Genomic DNA, 18,525 nt, shown 5'->3' on the forward strand with positions numbered 1-18,525 from the left:
CTACCCTTATTTTTTCCCCTACAAAATCACTTAAGTATCTTCTGGAAATATGTTTGGAAAACTAATTTAAGAATTGTTTTCTTAAATTTCTAACCACCACATTGTGGTGGCTAACAAGCCCTGAAGTAAGTGCGTAGATTGAAGTTTTGTTTTACCAAGGCGTTAGAATTACCAATATCTGAGTAATTCCACTCCCCATTCCCCCCCACAGGACAATAATCTACGAAATTATATGTTCCTCATTTACTTACCCTGATCCAACTAAGCCACGTGGGTCCTATAATAATCCCGACAAAGGTTTTCATGAGGGAAAGGAGAACTGCTTTCAGTATTGAGTGCAAATGCGAAATCATCATGTGGCGGGTTTTTTTCCAGTCAATAAGCACGCACGCCTAACTTGCCCTGCTGCTTGGCTTGTGTCTTTTCAGAAATCATTCGGAGCTACTGGCAGGATCCTGGAGAAAGATGTGGCCACAGGAATTTGCCACTTCTTTTATGACAGCGCTCCAAGTGGGGCCTATGGCACCATGACGTACCTGACGAAAGCCATCATTATTTATTTACACGATTTCCTGCCTAGCACAGGCTGTGCGATGCAGTAAGCGATGCCTCACGCGGGAGGGAAGGCTCGGAAGCTCTTTCTCCCCATTTCCCTGACACCAACCTCTCATTTAGCTGCTGCGTGTGTGTGTGCCGTGCACTACCTCAGTATTTTACAATAGTCGTGCTACGTGCACACCTACCTGCGGGGGACGGGTAGGTGGAATTTGGCCTGGTTTTAAGAGAGTGTGTGAGAAATAACAAATAATGAGGCTTATTCTGCCCAAAGTGCATAAATGTAATTCATATTAAATTAGGAAGAATTACACAGTTCTGCCAAGGGGAAAACAGATTACTCTGTGGAGATCAAAAGGCTTAATAAAACGAGAGAGCTGTATCTCAGACACAAAGTCCCCCAAATAAGGGAAGTGATGGAATTCATTAATTTTTCTCCTGCTGTGTGTAAATGTACATCGTTGTGAATCACTAATGTATGGTGTGAAACATCCAGGGAAATGTAAATTAGAGGAATAGGAATAACTTGAAATAAGCAGGTGATGTTTCTAATACACGCTTATCCTGATTCTCATCTCATGTGCACCTGGTTCAGTGCAGGGCTAACGCCGGTAGAGACAAATGTCTTGCAATATCCACTAATGCGAGAGGACGGGCTCTCTCGGGGAGCTGCATCTGTCTTTAATCTGAACAAAATGGCTGCCTTCCCTGCATCCCCAGGGCTTTCGAGGCAAAATCTCAGGACTCCGGCTTCTCCAAGGTGACAGACACTTTTCTGCCTGTGATGCTTTCCTCTGAACAGAGCAAGATAAGCCTCTTCCACTCGAGCACCCTTTCCAAGTCTCACAATCCTTTCCCTTACAAATAGCCTCGGAGTTAAGAATGGCATAATTGCCACCCTTCCAGCGCAGCCTGAATTCATGGAAGGCTTTGATGTTTCTCTTCTCCCCTCGCTTTTTTCCTTTCCTGTTTTGTTTGTTGTTGGGGTTTTTTTGGTTTTTTGTTTTTTAATTTGAAGTCACACTTGTCACATGGCGTTGGGGATGGGCTGCCTGGAAGTCTCCCTTCAGACCGCTCCCAGGTTAGTGCCTGCGCCTTGAATCTGTTCACTGGAAACCAGTTTTTGCAGCAGCTGCCAGCTCCCAGCTGCTGCAAGGAGAAGGGTGCGTCCTGCAGGGAAGTGCCTCCCTGGCCATTTAAACCGAAACCAGGTAGGCTGCCTCTGGAGGGGAAAACCCTGCTTTACTCGAGGTGTTGGCTGTGGTTTCCCTTGTGCCGGTCAGTGCTGCTGTTTTGCCCCCAGCCAGCACGGGTCTGGCTGACAGCTTTGGGAAGCGGCTGTAGCTTTAGCCTCTCCCACGGCCACGGGCTCCCCCAGCAGCATGGAGGTGTGCGAGCAGAGAGGATCATAGTGATTCTGTCTTACCAGGCGGAGGAGAAAAGAGCAGATAGGGCCTATAAAAACAAAGTGTTTTCTGATAAGCATATTTCTGTGAGACCCCCTCCGCTCTTTCAAAACACAACTATGCCATTTTTTTACCAGATTTGAAAACTTTTTTTTTTTTTGGTAGCAACAGTGCATGGTGCTTTTGAGCACGAGGTTTTTGGTTCCAGTTTTGTACAGCTATGCGAAAGACCTTGATGAAAAGAGGGGAGGACACACCTCTGTCTCTCTTGCCAGTCCCCAGCACCCGTGGCCCCGGGGAGGCAAAGCTCCCAATGGCTGTGCCACCCCCGCCTGCTGTGTCTCTGTGGAGTCGCTGCTGCCGTGACGGCATCTGGACACTTGCTCAAGAGAGCGAAGGTACGGGAGGCCTTAGGAGGTGATGTCATGTTTTTGCAGAGCCCGGCAGAGCTGGGTGGTGCCAGGGCCTGGGAGCCCTTGGACGGGATGCTCTGCGAGAGGCGCGTACTGTGTGAGCCACCGGGAAACCTGTGGGCCTGCTGAGGGGCTCGTGCACAGGTACGGTTCCGGTAGCGCTTGGATGTGGAAGTCATTTTATTGGCGTGGTGCCTGTTCTGTAGGGTTTTGGCTTCATTGTGGTTTTGTTTTTTGGGTTTTTTACCTTTTTGTATGTATCATGAGAGATCACTTAGCGTGTTTCCCAGTAAAGGAAAGTAAAATCCTTGTCTAGTTTAAGCAGATGTGACAGTGCAGAGGGTGAGCGCACAAGAGCCCGTGTGATGATTTCTTGTTCTATCCGGTATCATGCGAAAAGGCAGTGGTAGCAGTTCATTTTGCTTTTCTTGTTGAATCCTAGGTTGTGAGAAATGCGAGGCGATTGCCCCTCAGAGGCTTTTATTTATTTATTTATTTTTACCTACAGCTGAGCTTGTTTTCAGAAACAAGAAGGGTGAAGGACGTTGGTTTTACATGCAGCTGCAGTCAAGTCTGAAGCAATTGAGCCTGTGGCCAAATGTACCTGGACACCCCTTAACTTTTTTTTTTTTTTTTTTTTTTTTTAAATGGGAGTGTCACTGGTATCTTTAATTTGAAATTCATGGTGTGACCCGAGGTTTTGGCATATTTCTGAACATCATGATCAGTTCTCAGGTGGAGTGCAGGTGCTTCGAAGGTATTTATGTGGTAATAGGAAGGGCTGCTGCTGCCTTAAGCAGTTTGCATCTGCAGGGACAGAAGCACGGACATGGCTCGGGGGGGCAGCTGGGCACGCCTGCAAGCAGAAAATGGGGCTGGTTGGGGCCGCTGGCCAGAATAATGAGCGGTGGCCAGCTCGGAACACGTGCCGCATGCGGGCCCCAACCCAGCTCCTCCAGGCCAGCGCCCTCCCTGCTCGCTGCCTCACCGCTGTTTCCTTCTCCCTGATGCTGTGCAAATGACCTGAGTTTGTCAAACTGGACAGATGAGAAGTGGCTCATCTTTCCTTCTCTGCTGCTGCTGCTGCTCCTACAAGCAAGTGGGAAAATGTAATGGTTGGGGTACAAAGTTTGTCTGGCTTCTGCCCTGCTAATTGTGGTCTCCTTGCTCGGGGAAAGAGCCCTGCTTGTTCCTGGAGGGGGGGTGGAGGTGAGCTGCACAGTCCCAACAAGGGGCAGCCACGTTCCACGGTGGGTAGTGAAGCACCTGGGCTGCACCCCTGTGGGCACGGGGCATGGGGACTGTGTTGCCCTGCCAGCGGCAGCCAGGGGGCTTGGTGAAGCGGGAGCCTGGGTCAGCCCAGGTCCAACACCGGGCACTCCTGGCCTGGTCCGGAGGTCAGAGCAGAGTTGCCCTGAAAGCAGGAGAGGTGCCACTGGTGGTGGTGTAGGACGGACTGCGCCTGTAGGGCAAGAGCTTGGGTATGCAGCTGCAGACTGCTCACAGCTGTAATACTAAGTAGCTGCTGTGTTTAATTGTGGGATTAAAAAAAAAAAAAAAAAAGCTTGGGGGTGGGGGTTATGGAAGAAGAGCTTCAGCTGGAACGGTTCAGATTTAAGTACAAGTAGCCAGGCTCTCTCCCACCCCCAGTTTGTCTCGAGCGGCTTTTATTCCTGGCGTGGGATGTTTCACAGTTACTCCCCGCACCCCCCTTGGGGTGCCCCAGCAGCTGGTGGGGCAGGCTCGCTCCTTTTCTGGCCCAATGACTCGGCTCTCTCCCATGCCAGTTCTGCATCCCTGGAAGCCTCTTCTCGCTGCCTGCTGCATGAAGCAGGGCCTTGCATCCGTGCCCTTACTCCCCCTCCCGGGAGGTGATCCCTCCAGGCCAGCGTCCTTCCCCTTCACGCCTGGGTGGCTTCAGGGGGACGTCGTTAGAGGGGGACATCGAAGCCAGGGGCTGTCAGCTGCGCCACTGCGCTCCCGCCTCTATACTGCCCACCCCGCTTCTGCCCTCTCTTCTGGTGGCAAGGAGGGCTCCAGAGCAAGGAAACTGATGGTGGGAAGTGAGGTCCCACCACATGCCGTGGCATTTGTCCACCTTAGGTGGAGCCTTTTTGCCACACCACTGGAATAAGGTGGGACCCATCCTCACAGGCCATAGATCAGAATAAATGCATGCTAAAACCACACATTCAATATTACCAATGCCCTTAAAATTTTTCTGTAAATTTTGTTTGCACTATTAAAAGATTCTTCTTCCTCCCCCCGCCCCCCCAGCAATAGAAATAAGTGTGCATGTTTATTCATTCATCTTCTGGAAAAGTATTTTGTATTTAATTGTAGAAAATAAAATTTAAGAAAGACTGCAATACCTTATGCTGGGGCTACTGTTACATTCTGTGATGATGAACTGGGAAGGATGCTTTTTTTTTTTTTTGTACTTTTGACACTGTTACTAAATAAAACCTAGCTACTTTACTTAACCTAGCTGCTTTACTTAGCTTATCTTTCGCTATTAAAATTTAAAGGCGGGCAAGGCTAGAGCTTTTTCCTACCCAAAAAGCAATTTGTGGATGTTGCACTTACCAAGGCTGAATGAGGTGATGCTGTTTTCGTAAAGCTCCTGGTCTGGCTGCACTCCGCTTTGCAGGGGCGTGTTGCTTTCAGCCTGCAGTGTGCAAGAGGATGAGGTCCAGCTCTCCCTGCTCTCCCCACCAGGAGCGGGCAGGGTGGTACGTGCAAGAATGGGAATCTGGCTTGCAGTCTGGGGGGGGCTGGGACACTGGACTCTTCCAGCTTGCCACGTTCCAAAAACTCAGTCTTCTCGGTTTACTTGGTAAAGAATTTATGCTTGATTATATGCAAGAATATTTAGGTTCAGTAGTATCAAAATTTGTTTCCTTTTGTGTTCTTACACATCTGCTTTAAAGTGGTGCAGTTACTCTTCAGGAAAATGGTGTGGTACTCTGGTATGTTGTACTCTGGTATGTGTAGGATACCAAAATGCAGGCAAAAAGACGCCACTCACACACGTAACCATGAAAGCTACAGCTTTATTTTGCGATCTAGCGTACGTCACATTAACACGCTGTGATTAAGGTGACACGTTACGACTGTTTCTTATCTCCAGACCCCAGCCACTGCAGGCAAAAGCAGCTGGTCACAAGAGGAAAGCTAGTGCAAGTGTGAACACCTTTCAACCCAGTGCTTTTGAGTTGTGCCTGCAAACTTCACGCAGCCTAGCCCGGGGCCTGCAAGGGTTTGATCTCGCTGCGTCATGCAAAGAGCGGGATGGAATGCAGCACTGCCTACATCACCTCCGTGCCTCTTCCCTCTTTTCCTCTCCCGGCTGGGCTAACCCAGGGCAGGCCACCGTCCTGCCAGTTACGTCCCAGGGAGAGCCCAGTATGCTCCTTGTGGCCACCACTGCTGTTGCTCAGCTGGCGCCAAGGGGTGCGGAAAGGAACGTACCAAAGGCTCTCCTGCTGCCAGCTCGACTGTGCCCGTGGCAGCGTGCACAGGGCTGGCTGATGGGGGAGTTGCCACCAAGGGGGAGGATGGGTCGGAAGGTCCTGATGTGGCAGTGACAGACAGACTATAGGCAGTGGGTTTGTATCTCTTCTGTCTCATTACTAGCAGGTATGTGTCATCCAGCAGGGACTAAATAAAGGCTTACACAGCGAGCGCGGTGCTTACCGTTTCAAGCAGCCCATTTATTGTTTGTTGGTCAGGAAATTGGTTTCCCAGACCGCTTCTGACTAAGGCTGGGAAAGCGAGCTTGCAAGGCAGCCCACAGGAAGTTCTGCCTTTTCACGAGTTCGCCTTTTTCTCCAGTCTGTGAACCACGTGAAAGGCCTCTAGAAATTCATTGAAGTCAATGTGGCCGTCTTTGTTGTAGTCGATGCTGAGGACTAACTTGTCGAGGGATTCGTCGTATACGTCGATGCCCAGGTGAGAAGTGAAGAGCTTCCATGTCTGGCCAAACTCCTCAAGAGAAATCAGACCTGAGGGAGACAGACAGCAGATCGCTTTTCCCAGTGCCCCCTTCCTGCGTACCCACCCGTGTGCATGCACGTGCACCTCCTTCGCTGCAAGGAAGTTACCTGCCCACCATGGCTTAGCTGCGTGTTGTGATTTCATGACTGAGGCACATTTTTACCTCAGGTGATGATCTAATGCTTTCAACAGTGGAATTGAGAAAGCAGTGAATACTGCAAGTGAGAGTGGAAGGGAGAAGAAGCCCCCAAACGAGTGAAGCCAGCACTGGAGAATATGTGAGAATTTTTTTCTCAAGTTCGGCTCTGTGCGCTGTCCCTTATATGGCTACAGCCCGACTGCTTAAATTAGTCTTCATGAAACTGGAAAAATGACATCACCTCTGGTTCCTCTATATTTAGAAGCCTTAAGGAGGAAACACAGTGGGGAGAGGGAACTGGTATAGGCTTCCTAGAGCTGGTACCTAGACTTACCGGAGTGATCTTTGTCAATGACGTTAAAGATGATCTCCAGATCCTTTCTGTATCTGCACAGTGTTTCCACCAAAGCCGGCTGAACCTGGTTTTGAAATCCCATACACAAAACTGTTCAGACCTTGGTTTGAGTTAGTCTAACCAACAGAATATGTACTATCCAAATCTATGCTCCCAGTTTAATATCTCAAATGTTGGGGGGGGCGGGGGGGGGAAATCGTTATGCTCAAGTTCCCTGGAATGACATTGTGTCATGCCCTGAGGAATAATCAGCTCAAACCTGTCACTTTCAGATGGTGGGGCATGGGGGGGAGGAGCCCTTCACACCTCCTACCTTCAGTGATTATTTGTGGAAATAGGGATGAGCTAGGGAAGCTGCTGTGCGCCATGCACGCATACAAAGCTGTTCAGAAAAATGATGGATACAGCCAAGTACCAAAGCACTGCAGAGCCGCTCAGTAACAACTGGACCCTGTAGAAGAGACCTCAGCTTCCATTAAGCATCTCGAAGTCCAGCTACAACTGTGACTTCCTCCTACAGGTGCCCGAATCAGCTCTGGAGCACAATTTACAAGCTCATCTCACAGAGCGAGGGTTGCGTGCGCTGGGTAGGATTTGTCGCATCTCCTCAGCTGCGTTATCTAAACGCCCTTGAGAGTCAACAGAAAGTAAGAAGCAGTTCTAGCTTGTGATTCATCCGACCTATTTTAAGCACCTACCTTAGCAGGGAACGATGATTCGTACCCTAGCAGTGCTCATTTCCCTCCCGTGACTATACAAGGAAGCTCGGCAACTAGTTCAGCTGTAGATGTCTACCTGATTGGCCAAACCACTGCCTTGTGCCTCAGACTGCACCAAAAGCTGTTCCTCCAAGATCAGCGAGGAGGCGTTTTCCTCCTTACCTCTTTTATAGGTTGACCTATTTTCAAATCATAAAAACATGACATGAAGTCAACTTCTCCATCCGGGTTCATGTGTGCTAGGTGAGACCGCAGCATCCTCCAGGGCAGTTCCAGCTGTAGGACAGACTCCATCGCTGCAGCCCAGTCATTGACAGAAATCTTACCTGCCGGAAGGGGTCAGTTCGTGGTTACAAGTGGTGCGCGACGCAGCACAAATCGGTACCAGCATGCCTTCTGCCCTTCTTAAGATAAACATTTTCTCCTAACCCTGGGATAAAAACCCTTGCTATGATGAGCGGCGGGGGTTGGACTAGACATTTCCCTTCCAACCTCAACAACTTTGTGATGCTATCGTGATGATGAGCATGTTTTAATACCTTTTGAGAAAACCAGATTATGCCACGAAGAGTACTTCAGATTGGAACTGAACTGCAAGTATGGAGACCTATGTCGCTGAAAACCCAACAAGACAGAAATACATTAAACAGTTGTTCAGTGGCCAAAGAAACACTACCATCGCTTATCGATTGCCCTTTTAGGGGCACCGATGACAACCCAATCAAGTGCGAAGCCGTCATGAGGAAAAGTTGTATTTGTGCTAGAAATCACTAACTCCTCGCTCCTGCGTAAAAGGTTCATGTATCAACTTACCACTGATGTTTCTTCAGCTGATGGGTGAACGCGTGTCTCCCAGTGGCATAGCCAGTCAACTTTACTCAGCTATCTCCCAGGCTCGTAAGGAGACCAGTTCCCCCTCACCTGAGACCCTGTCCCTGTCTGACATCTGAAGACACTCCTAAGTGAAGGTGGTGACCTTGGAGCTTCTGGAGCTGGATTTGCCTGCCCAAACTCTCTGCCCAACAACAAACACCATTTCCTTATCTGCCCATGTGTTTCAGATGTTTTCTTGTACCTACTTAAAGCTTCTTCCCCTCAGGCTGTTTTCTGGGACTCAGCGCTTGCTAACACCTCTCCTCCACTGTAATCAGGAAGAACATAGGATCAACCAGCCCCTGCTGCCCTCCAGCCTTACACTGGCAGGCAGGACCTCTCTCCAAGGCGTCTGCCCCCTCTGCCCCACACGCACATGGAAGCTGTTTTCCCCAGCGGCAACTGGACAGAGAGGTAGCGTTACCTGTGCCATTGAGGTCATACTGTGCAAAAGCACTAGTGAGTTCAGACCTGTGAGCGTAAATCTTCTCTCGTAAGGACTGTAAGGCAGATGATTCAATTGTACCCACCCTAGGAGGAAAAAAATGCAGAGCAGATCATTGAAGGGTTTAAATTCTCTAGCACTTTATGCTTTTTACCATTCATTATCAAATTCTTATATCCTTTAGCATGTTGTATGTTTAGGGTCATCAAAAGACAACACTGGGAAAAAAACCAAACCAAACCAAAACCCCAACAAACCAACCAACAAAACAAAGCTCCATAAGAATAATCTGAACTTATGAGATAATCGAGTTTATGCAGGTAATTCTAAGCTGCTTTGCTTTAGTAAATCGGACCACAGTGCTAGGCATGGCAAAGCTGTCATGATAAACTTTTTGGACTCAATTCATAACAGGATTTGTCCAGATTAATGCTGCAGCCTTAAAGCAGACCTGACAGACAGGCGCAGGCCCTTTACAAGTCCCTGACAATTGTCTGGTCTAACCGCTTACCATGTCTAATTACCTTCAGGAGTTTCTCAGAAAACCAAGTTGGAGTACTTAGAACATATTTTGTCTACTGTATTCATTTTTAAGTTGTAAAATAGAAAAACATGGAAAACAGGTGCCTATAAGTGAGTACATGTTCACTGCATACAACACACAGCTTTACCTCTCCCGAAGATTCTGCCTGCGTGTGTGCTTGCTGACTCGATACTGTACAAACCGAGGAACCAGTTCAGGATTCAGTTTGATGTATGCTCCCCGGTTGCTCCCCTCTTCGTAATAGTTAGAGGCAGAAAATATAGTGATAACCTGATCAGAGGAAACAAAGAAACTGGATTGGCTAGAGCAACTCTTGTTGAGACTAATTTCTGAAACTGACCTTAGAAAAACGTGCAGGTTGCAAAATTAAGTGTCTGCATATGAAACCAGAGATCACAACTATGTCGTTCACCAAATTGCTGGCCCTTTTCGAGTCAGAGCTCCAGGCCTGTATTTTTGGCCTGTCATAGGAAGACTTCAGTTCAGAGGGCAGTGTTATATTACATGCTGTTAAACAGAAACCACTTTCTAAGATAGACCTGGTTTTCAGGATTCTTGCTGGCCTTCTGATACATCATGTCAGAAAGCAGGGCTAGAAGAGAAACGATTCAGTTAAAAGGCTTCTAGAGTCTCAGAGCATCTCTTGCACCATATTTACATGTAACTCTCCTCAGTGATTTTGTTGGTGTTCATTTGTTTTCACATGAGTAATAAGCCAGTCCCCACTCCCTGAAGCTGTAAAGAGTTTTGTTTGTCAGAACTCCATAATGCGTTCTAACATTTATCTAGCACACAATTCCCCCAAAACCCATTTTAAAGAAGTCGCTTGTTTTTTTAATTAACTTTGCAGGAAAATCTACTGTGGATGCGCCTGTGACATTCACAGGAGAATTCTGCTTAACACAGAAGCTTCTTACCTTCCCATTGTGACTGATCTCATAACCTTCCGGCTTAAATTCATGAGACCTGATGAGCATCTTCAGATTATACCTTTCAAACAGCTTGGCAGTGACATCAGGGCCAAAGTAACAACCTCCTCCTCGACACTTGTTTGGTGTACAGCCCTTTTGGCTTCTTGGATCACTCCAGAGAATGTCAAGGATCTGTAAAGAGCAAACTCAAGCAAGTAAGGACGGGTAGGAAGTGAGGACTGACAGGCTATGGCTGTCTGAAGTACTGGCCATGGCAAAAGCCCCACAGTACAGGGAGAAAACACACCTGAGCTAGCAAGTAGGCTTTGTATTTTCTTCCTTCCCTTCAGCAGGGCATTTTTGGGGGCTGAAACTTTTGTTCTACTTTTCTGAAGAAACACTACCTAGATTTGGGATGAACTTTTTCAGATAATTATTTCAGAAATGTACCTTCTTTTACAGCTGGAGTTTCCAGATGCGGGTAGGTGCATCAGGAATGGTACCCAGGCTATTTCAAAGAGAGCAATAGCTGCCGCCTTTGCATGTAGGTGCGAGGCATTTTCTCTTTCTCACCACAGACCTGATAACCACATAGGTGGGTGGTTTTACCTAAACTGAGCTTGGGAGTGCCTGCTCTAAACATGACAAGAGTTGCCTTTGGCTTTATTGAGTTGGGTTAGCTCATGTTTTGAAACAAGGTTTACAGACATGAGGATGAATTATCGTGGTTTAAAGTCACCTAACCTAATAATTCTAGTCAGCAGCAAGTATTAGGCAAAATGTGTTTGTTTAAACCTCACTGGTCAAGGGTTACACTAACACATTCCACTTCACGTGGCTCAGTGGAGGCTTGGTTAGCTGGGGGAGCGTCAGATTTGAGGGGTTGCTTGTGCCCATTACATTAGTTAGTTGGTCAGATACGTATCTTGGGAAAGCACATTTTCAGAGATGGATTTGCTTCTCAAGAAGCAAAACCAAAGCGTGTGCACCTTCAAGCAGCTGTCTGAAGAGAAACTCAGAAAAATAAACTTACATGCAACTCAGTTTTGAGCTTCTAAATTGCTGTGCAAATTAAGCTTTTCAAATTGTCACAATTTTATTAAATTACAGCATGACAAGAGCTCCATATTGCCTCTAATATTCAAGAGGAAATTAACAGCCAGGGGACAAAAAATCCCCACTCTTGAGTAATCGGCCTGTAAGTCTCAGGATTAGGTTTTTTTTTGGACAGTATCAGCATTCAGCTGCCAAAGCCACAGCCAAAAAAAGGCGATCACTATCGCCGACAATTGCAAGGTCTGACCTATTTAAACTAACAACCATGTATGTGCCAACACCGATCCAACCACACGAGGGCATGCAAACACATTTCATACTGAGCAGTTTCCTCCTCCTAAGAGAAGAAAACACAGGGTAAATTGTACTTGTAAGGTATAAAATCACAAGGCAAAAATCACAATCAAAAAGCATCCTAGGAACTACTAGCTGGCTAGTATACTCCCAAGAATGATGGGGTTCTTATTAAAAGACAGTCCCCTTTGACTCAAACATACTGCCTGAACAGCGCACCTGCCGGTTTTGGGCAGGAGGGGTTTGGTATCAGCCTGTCTTGTGTTTCACCTACTTGCTTCCATTCCTTCAGGGTGGGGTCTGAAGGTGAATTGGAGCTGGAAGGCTCAGTGGAGCCCAATGCAGAGACATGTTGTGTTTTCCCTGCAACATTCTGATTGGCAACATGTTCACTGGGTCTGGTTGTGGGAATTCTCTCCTTCACTTGGTCCTGTCTGTCTCTCGCTGATTTTGGTGGCCGCATCAAAGATTTCAGCTTTACAAAAACAAAACAAAACAAAAAACAACATTGAAAGAGTTACCAGAACATAAAGATAATACAGAGATGTCAGCTGAAAGGCACATCAGTTCTCATTTCCTGTACTCAATACCGAACTCCCATAATGTCCTGAACTCAAAGGTTTGGTGGAAGCTGCAGTGTTTGGCACTTGCAGAAATTTTACTTTATATCTATCAGCAACCAGCCTCTTCCGAACTGCTCTCATATTCTTATCAAGACACACAGACTCATTCCAAGCCACAGTCAATCACAAGGCCTCACGATACAGCAAGTACGGTCTGGGCTCAGGGCAGACACTGATGTGCCCAGCTTCACTGGAAACTGAAAATACACGTGTATGCTGTACTGATGATGAAACGGCATTCGCTACTGCTCTGATACGGTAGCATGCTGCTAGGTTAATTTGGCTGAAACCAATGGAATATCATGAGGATAGCAGTGAAATTGATGAAGTACTACATCAGGCCCTTTCACTGTTAAATCAACCTCCTCCAATATGCAAGGGCATTTGCTTTTTTGGAGCTGTGTGCTACGGCTCCATGAACGCCCATTAATACAGACTCTTCTCCAGGGAGTATCTTTTCTTCTCACTTTGAATTTTCTCATACTAGCTCATTTTCTGAATAAAAAACCCCAACAACAAACCTCCCCCCGCCAAATTCTACTCTTCAACCGAAAAGGACTGATGCAAAACAAAATGCAAAGCACTGGGTTATTCCCCAGTGCACTGACCAGTATTTGAGACCTGTCAGTTGCCAGCTGTACCAATTAAAAGGCATCAGTTGGCCTTGAGTGATACTGCCCTGAGTCATGGCCCACAAGTGTCTCATTAGCAATGCCTTCCTGTGGCAGCAACTTTGACCTGTTAATTCTGCGTTCCACACATACCACATTAGTAACATGCTAAGACCAGCCTTGGTGAAAGCGTGGGCAGAACTCAGCTCACAGTTAAGACACCTACATCTGTAGTTAGGCACCCAATTTTAGTGTACAGTGGTATAGCCAACAGAGCCTAGGCTCAGATGACCAGTATTCATTGCCCTTTTTCACATCTTTAAGAAACAGAGATACACCTGAGTGTCCCGGAAAGCATTTATTTCTGTATTAGAAAGCATGAGGATGAAATAAATAGATTCCACAGACACTAATGACAAGGCACGCAAGGCTGCTTAAACGTATGTATCCTGTGCCATCTGGGATGCTCTACCACGTCTGTGAGTTAGTGTGAGGTGGGCAGATATGAACCAGACCTGAAGGAGACTGGTGAAGGAGACCTGCAGAGACTTTCTCCAGAGGGGACATCCCTTGGCTACGGGGTGCTTCCACGAAAAGCACTGGAGACCTATGTCTGAGCAATGATAAGACCTGGATCTCCACCAGATCTACTGAATCTCCATTGATTATAAGGAACCTATGCACCTCGCTCCCAAGCAGATATCTTGATTTAGTTGTCCAAATGAAGACCAAATCCCACACCATTTTCCACTGATTTGAAAGAGCTGTGTTTGTTCACCATTTCAGAAAAAAAATTGGACATTTCTGTTTTCTAAATCCCTGAAAAGCAGTAGTTTCTGTTTTCTCAAGGCCAGGTCCCCAAGTTTGATCCTGCTGGAAAGGCTCACCCACATGTGCAAAGCTCAGCTGCTGCCAAGGAAGCGCCTCACAGGTGGAGAACTTCCCCCACACAACAGATGGCAGAAGCACAGCCCCAGGACAAAAGGCAGTGCTAAAAAGATGTGTCTAGACTGATTTCTAAAGTATTCAGAAATGCCTGAGAATTAAGTTCTTTTCGTACTTTCTGGCTAATGCGTCATCATGGCAGGAAGGAGGTATCTAAAGTGGTTTTAGCTATTTTAAAGTTAAAAGACCCGTGTTATTTTACAGCAGCCAAACAATTGGCTCCCAACACCTACTGAAACCTTCGTTCCTAAACACTGATTCTGAAGAAAAACAAGACTCTTTTTTTTTTTCCTTACTTGCCTTATACAGCATCCATTTCCTTTCCTAATGCAAACAATTTGATCTTAGCATTTGTACTGCTAAATTTTTTAAAGAAAACGAAATTACCCCCCCCATGAATATGATCTCTTACCTTATGTCTCTCAAGCGCATTCAGGAAATCCAAATCTGTGGTGTCTGAAATCCCTCCGTGTAGGATAAGAACTTTGCTATCAATTATAGTGGCGAGGGGAAGCCAGCTAAAGACATCTCGCAGAAGACACAAAATCTGTTTCCCATGGTCCTGTAAAACATACTGTTATATTAGACCCTATTTCTGGCAGATTCTGTTACTTTTCAGTTCAAGATTTTGCTGAAGTGCCTGCCACAGTCTGTATGAACAGTTCTGTCCAGGTGACACCCTGAACTGCAACAGTGACCAACACGTTCTGCCATTTACTTTAGGGTCATTTGATTGTCTCTATAGCATTTCCTTTTTCTTTCGTGTGCACCTCTTCTTGTGTTCTTGAGTCGCCTTATGGATGTTATTTCATCCCATAGATCTCTGAGCATAGAAGGCTAATGCTTAAAATTTTGTCAGTTATTCCACTGATAATCCAAAATAATTCCAACTATGTTGCTAAAGTCATTCTGTATTACGCCTGAATTGGTTGGAATTTTCCTTGTTTACACGTTTCATTTTACATGTGCAAGACTACAAAGAAAATATAGGGGAAGGAGGAGGAATCCTACCTTGTACTTCTTTGAAACTTCTTTTGTGAAGCCATATCTGAAAACAGGACAACATCACAAAATGGTTATCAGTACATCCCTTCTGTATGGTTTTCTATAGTGTTTGCCAGGAGTTTTCTATCCCCTTTTTCTCCTGCTTTTCTGTCTCACCTCTGTTTAAATGTGCTATCTTCTGCTCTGTCTCAAGAACTGAGTTAAACTGATTTCTTGTACGTACAAAAGATCAGGAACAGAATCCAGACCAGTAATTATTAAGTGGCCTTTTTCCCATCTAAATGCAATAGCTTAGCAGTTTTACCTCTTAGATACCAGAAAGAAATTTCAAAGGAACCCAAGTGATGATGGGCAAAAATTCCCATAAAACCTCTGCAGAGTTTTTGTTCTAAATCACTCAACTTTATTAGGCAGTTTCATCTATCATGTCTCATTCCCCAGAAGGGACAAGGATTTTGATACCTCATTATTTTAACACCAAGATATCCTTGGTGCAAGGGGCGTTTTCACAGCACCCTAACTCTCAGCTTTCAAATTTACCGATGTGCAGCACTGCTAATCAAAATGCCTGGCAAAAACAGGAATGCATCTTTGCACTTCGGACCATCACAGACTTAGCTAATATTTTCCACTATTTTGGGTGGGAATTTTCTTACCTTGTAGATAAAGTAACTGATCTTGGTTTATGTTTTGGGGTTTTTTTAATTAAGTGCTGAAAAAGGAAGTGTCATGTGAAACTGATTCTCTTACCTGGATCATTAATAGGATTTGAACCTGGGCCTCTAACCCAAGTTTATGCTTGGGCTAAAAGAGCAATATATTCTGTATGCACGCATCAGATGAGAGAAGGGGTACAACAGGTTACCAGTCAGTCACTGAGAGGCTTACTGGGGCAGCTGAGAATTGTAAGGACCAGGACTGAAGAGTTCTTCTCATGTCTGTGAGATGATTTTTGTCTACAAGTCACACTTTCACTACAGCCAGAGGCACTGGCTGTGCTCACTCCCTTGGCAGTGCTGTACAGCTGAGTACAAATACCTGTATTAGAAAAGAGGGTCTCCGCTGTTCCTGCAGTGGAGTAGACTGCCACCTCTCAACTAATGGACCTCCATGGTGCAGAAGCTAGGATATCAATCCACCCCTTGTGTTTGGGAAGTGACATCTTAGTTGAAAGTTAAGTGAAATACCAGCTCCTAGTTTACTGGTTCCATTATATTGCATACTATTAAGTCTTCTGCTATGCTGTGGAAAAAGCCAATGCTTTAACTAAAATATAATCCTTCCATCCATCCCATTTCCCCAGATTTGGTACTCAAAGCTGCACTAAGCCCACTGTCTTCAATGGATTGCAGTTAGGTCAGAGACGAGACATGGCTACCATTCAAGTGCCTGTGTGTAATGAGGATCTTCTTTTTCCCCCTCACACATCTTGAAGATTCAGAGCTACACCTGAATACATAATAAAACATTTCTGGTTTAGAGTGTCACAGTAGCTAAAGCAGTGCTAAAAAGCTCCAACATTTCTAGTGAAAGGCCAAGTACTGTCTCCCCCGGTCCCCTAAAATCTACCTCAGGTTCATGATGTAGTCTTCATGGTTTCCTCTATTCAAGTGCAAATCATTGGGGTAGATAAGAAGAAATGCAAACAGGATTATAAGTATTTCCATAGAATTTTTCCCTCTGTCAACAAAATCACCGTTAAAGACATAACAGTTTTGTTCTGAAGGCAGACCATTCTGCAGAAGGAAACAAAAACAAGGACATTTAGAGATGCTTTTATGCTACTGTAATAAAGGAAATAGCATTTCAAATGAGATCACATTGCTACAAAATCTGAAAAAAAAACCTGTGCAATACAGAGATCTAAAATGCAGCATTTCTTTATTTCCTCTGCTTAGAACAAAATCTCCATATCAGACAACCTGTATGAGCCATCAGAGAAGAGATGACCTCTCTTGACTGTTCTTATGATGCCATCTCTAATCTTTTCCTCTACCTATTAAATTAAATTGAAAGGGGCCAACAGGAACATTATTCTTCTGAAAAAATATACTTTTCTGTTAATGCAACTGTTTCCAGGAAGTTATGCACTTGCAAATAGAAAGGAATAATTCATTTTGAATGGAAGACAAGAAATCTATGAAAAACGATCGCCTGACACAAGTCTGAAGGTTCTTACGTTTTCTCACACAGTAAGAAAATGGATTTAATGTAATTACATTGTTTGCAGTGTACGCTTCTAAAACTCCTGAGAATGACTGTAGTTCAGAGGACATCAAATCTTAATACAGAACTCTTGATTCCAGTTGCTTTAGTCCTGAAAGCACTAGTTGAATTTTACTCACACTGCACTTTGCAATGCCCAATGCAAAGATATACTTGAACGCTTGCAAACCTGAAAGGCTATACATACAGGTATTTCTTGCCGTATTGTTTCTGAAGGTACTGAGCAATGCTTTATTTTGAATGGTAATTTATCAAAAACTAGTATTGTAAATTGATGGTGTGTTTCTTTAGATTAGTCAATGGGTGCCATCAGCTTACAGAAACTGTAGGGGCAATTATGTGGAGCTTCATAATTTCCAGTCATGAGTATTAGAAATATTGTTTCAATTTTGACTTGCCAGAAAAAAGAAACCTCTGTTTTCACAATTGGCATGCACAAGAATTATCAATAGATCATCTATAAATCATATTACAACTGTGGACTCCACTCTTAACAGGTTTGGCACCATTGCAAGACACGCTGCATCTTGTACATAGCTACTGCGTCAGTGTCCAGCATTTCCTATGTTCCTGTGGCATTCCCTGATGTACTGCCTTAGCAGGTTTATTGCAGGATGCACGATTTGGCCAGAGACTCAATTAAATGATTAATTTTAATCCATTAGGAAACCTCTGTTTTATCCCAATCAGTGTCCTGTGCTGTTATGTTGGGATGCAGTAGTGAATCCTGCTCTCTCGAGTCCCACAGCAACACAGTCCTGACCGCTGTAAATGCAGCTGGCTTGGTTTGTGCCACAGCCTCTCCCCAGCTCTCTCCAAGTTAACTTAGAAGAGACGTGTGGTTGCTTCGTGCTCACAAGAGTGGCAATTTATGAGACTGCTAATGCAGAGGCTTGTAGTGGTTTTAAAAAAGAAAGAATGGATTTCAGGAGTGGGACAGACAGGAGAGACTCAGCAGCACCTCCTGAAAAGATGAATTAATAAAGGCTTTGCCTTAAAAACAATAGCCATGTGAATCACCAGCAAATTGTCAGTATACACACAGCCACTCTGTAACTGCAGTCCTCATGGAAAGACAGACCTACTGAAAGCACTCTGCAGACTCTATCATTCTTCTTTTGGAAAACCTTACCCACAACTCTTAGTTTTAAATGAAGGTTTGTTTTGGATTTCCGATTTCAATGTGACACTTTAGTTTTGTTCCACACTCATGCAAAGTTTTTATTTCCTTTTCTGTGGTTTCAACCAACAATAAGAGCAAAACTAAATTAAAGGCTGTTGCAGCCTCCAACATGTCAAAGAGGCTAACAAGGCCCTCTAATGATTAGCAACTTGCTGACGGGCATCATTATTGTATCTGCTGGGTTAGTGATTAATTAACTTCCGTTTGTCATTTGCATTTTCTACAG

General features: G+C 45.2%; 2 protein-coding genes across 2 annotated transcripts in view; one reads left to right on the forward strand and one right to left on the reverse strand.

Moving 5' to 3' along the window:
• The window catches only part of PHKA2 (phosphorylase kinase regulatory subunit alpha 2), a 40,623-nt gene extending 37,668 nt beyond the window's left edge, over positions 1-2,955 (forward strand). The window contains exon 30 of the mRNA XM_009648803.2: positions 429-2,955. Within this exon, the coding sequence (XP_009647098.1) occupies positions 429-602 (174 nt within the window). The 3' untranslated portion in view covers positions 603-2,955. The remainder of the gene's footprint in view (positions 1-428) is intronic.
• Positions 2,956-6,184: 3,229 nt separating this feature from the next.
• Positions 6,185-18,525, reverse strand: part of PPEF1 (protein phosphatase with EF-hand domain 1) — a 29,389-nt gene continuing 17,048 nt past the window's right edge. Inside the window, exons 7-16 of the mRNA XM_009648814.2 lie at positions 16,460-16,626; positions 14,897-14,933; positions 14,298-14,447; positions 11,981-12,181; positions 10,363-10,548; positions 9,573-9,715; positions 8,881-8,987; positions 7,746-7,909; positions 6,844-6,928; positions 6,185-6,378 (exon numbers count right to left, since the gene is read on the reverse strand). Of these exons, the coding sequence (XP_009647109.2) occupies positions 6,185-6,378; positions 6,844-6,928; positions 7,746-7,909; positions 8,881-8,987; positions 9,573-9,715; positions 10,363-10,548; positions 11,981-12,181; positions 14,298-14,447; positions 14,897-14,933; positions 16,460-16,626 (1,434 nt within the window). The remainder of the gene's footprint in view (positions 6,379-6,843; positions 6,929-7,745; positions 7,910-8,880; positions 8,988-9,572; positions 9,716-10,362; positions 10,549-11,980; positions 12,182-14,297; positions 14,448-14,896; positions 14,934-16,459; positions 16,627-18,525) is intronic.

The sequence above is a fragment of the Egretta garzetta genome, unplaced genomic scaffold, assembly GCF_000687185.1.
Source record: "Egretta garzetta isolate BGI_Z169 unplaced genomic scaffold, ASM68718v1 scaffold111, whole genome shotgun sequence".
NCBI lineage: Eukaryota > Metazoa > Chordata > Aves > Pelecaniformes > Ardeidae > Egretta > Egretta garzetta.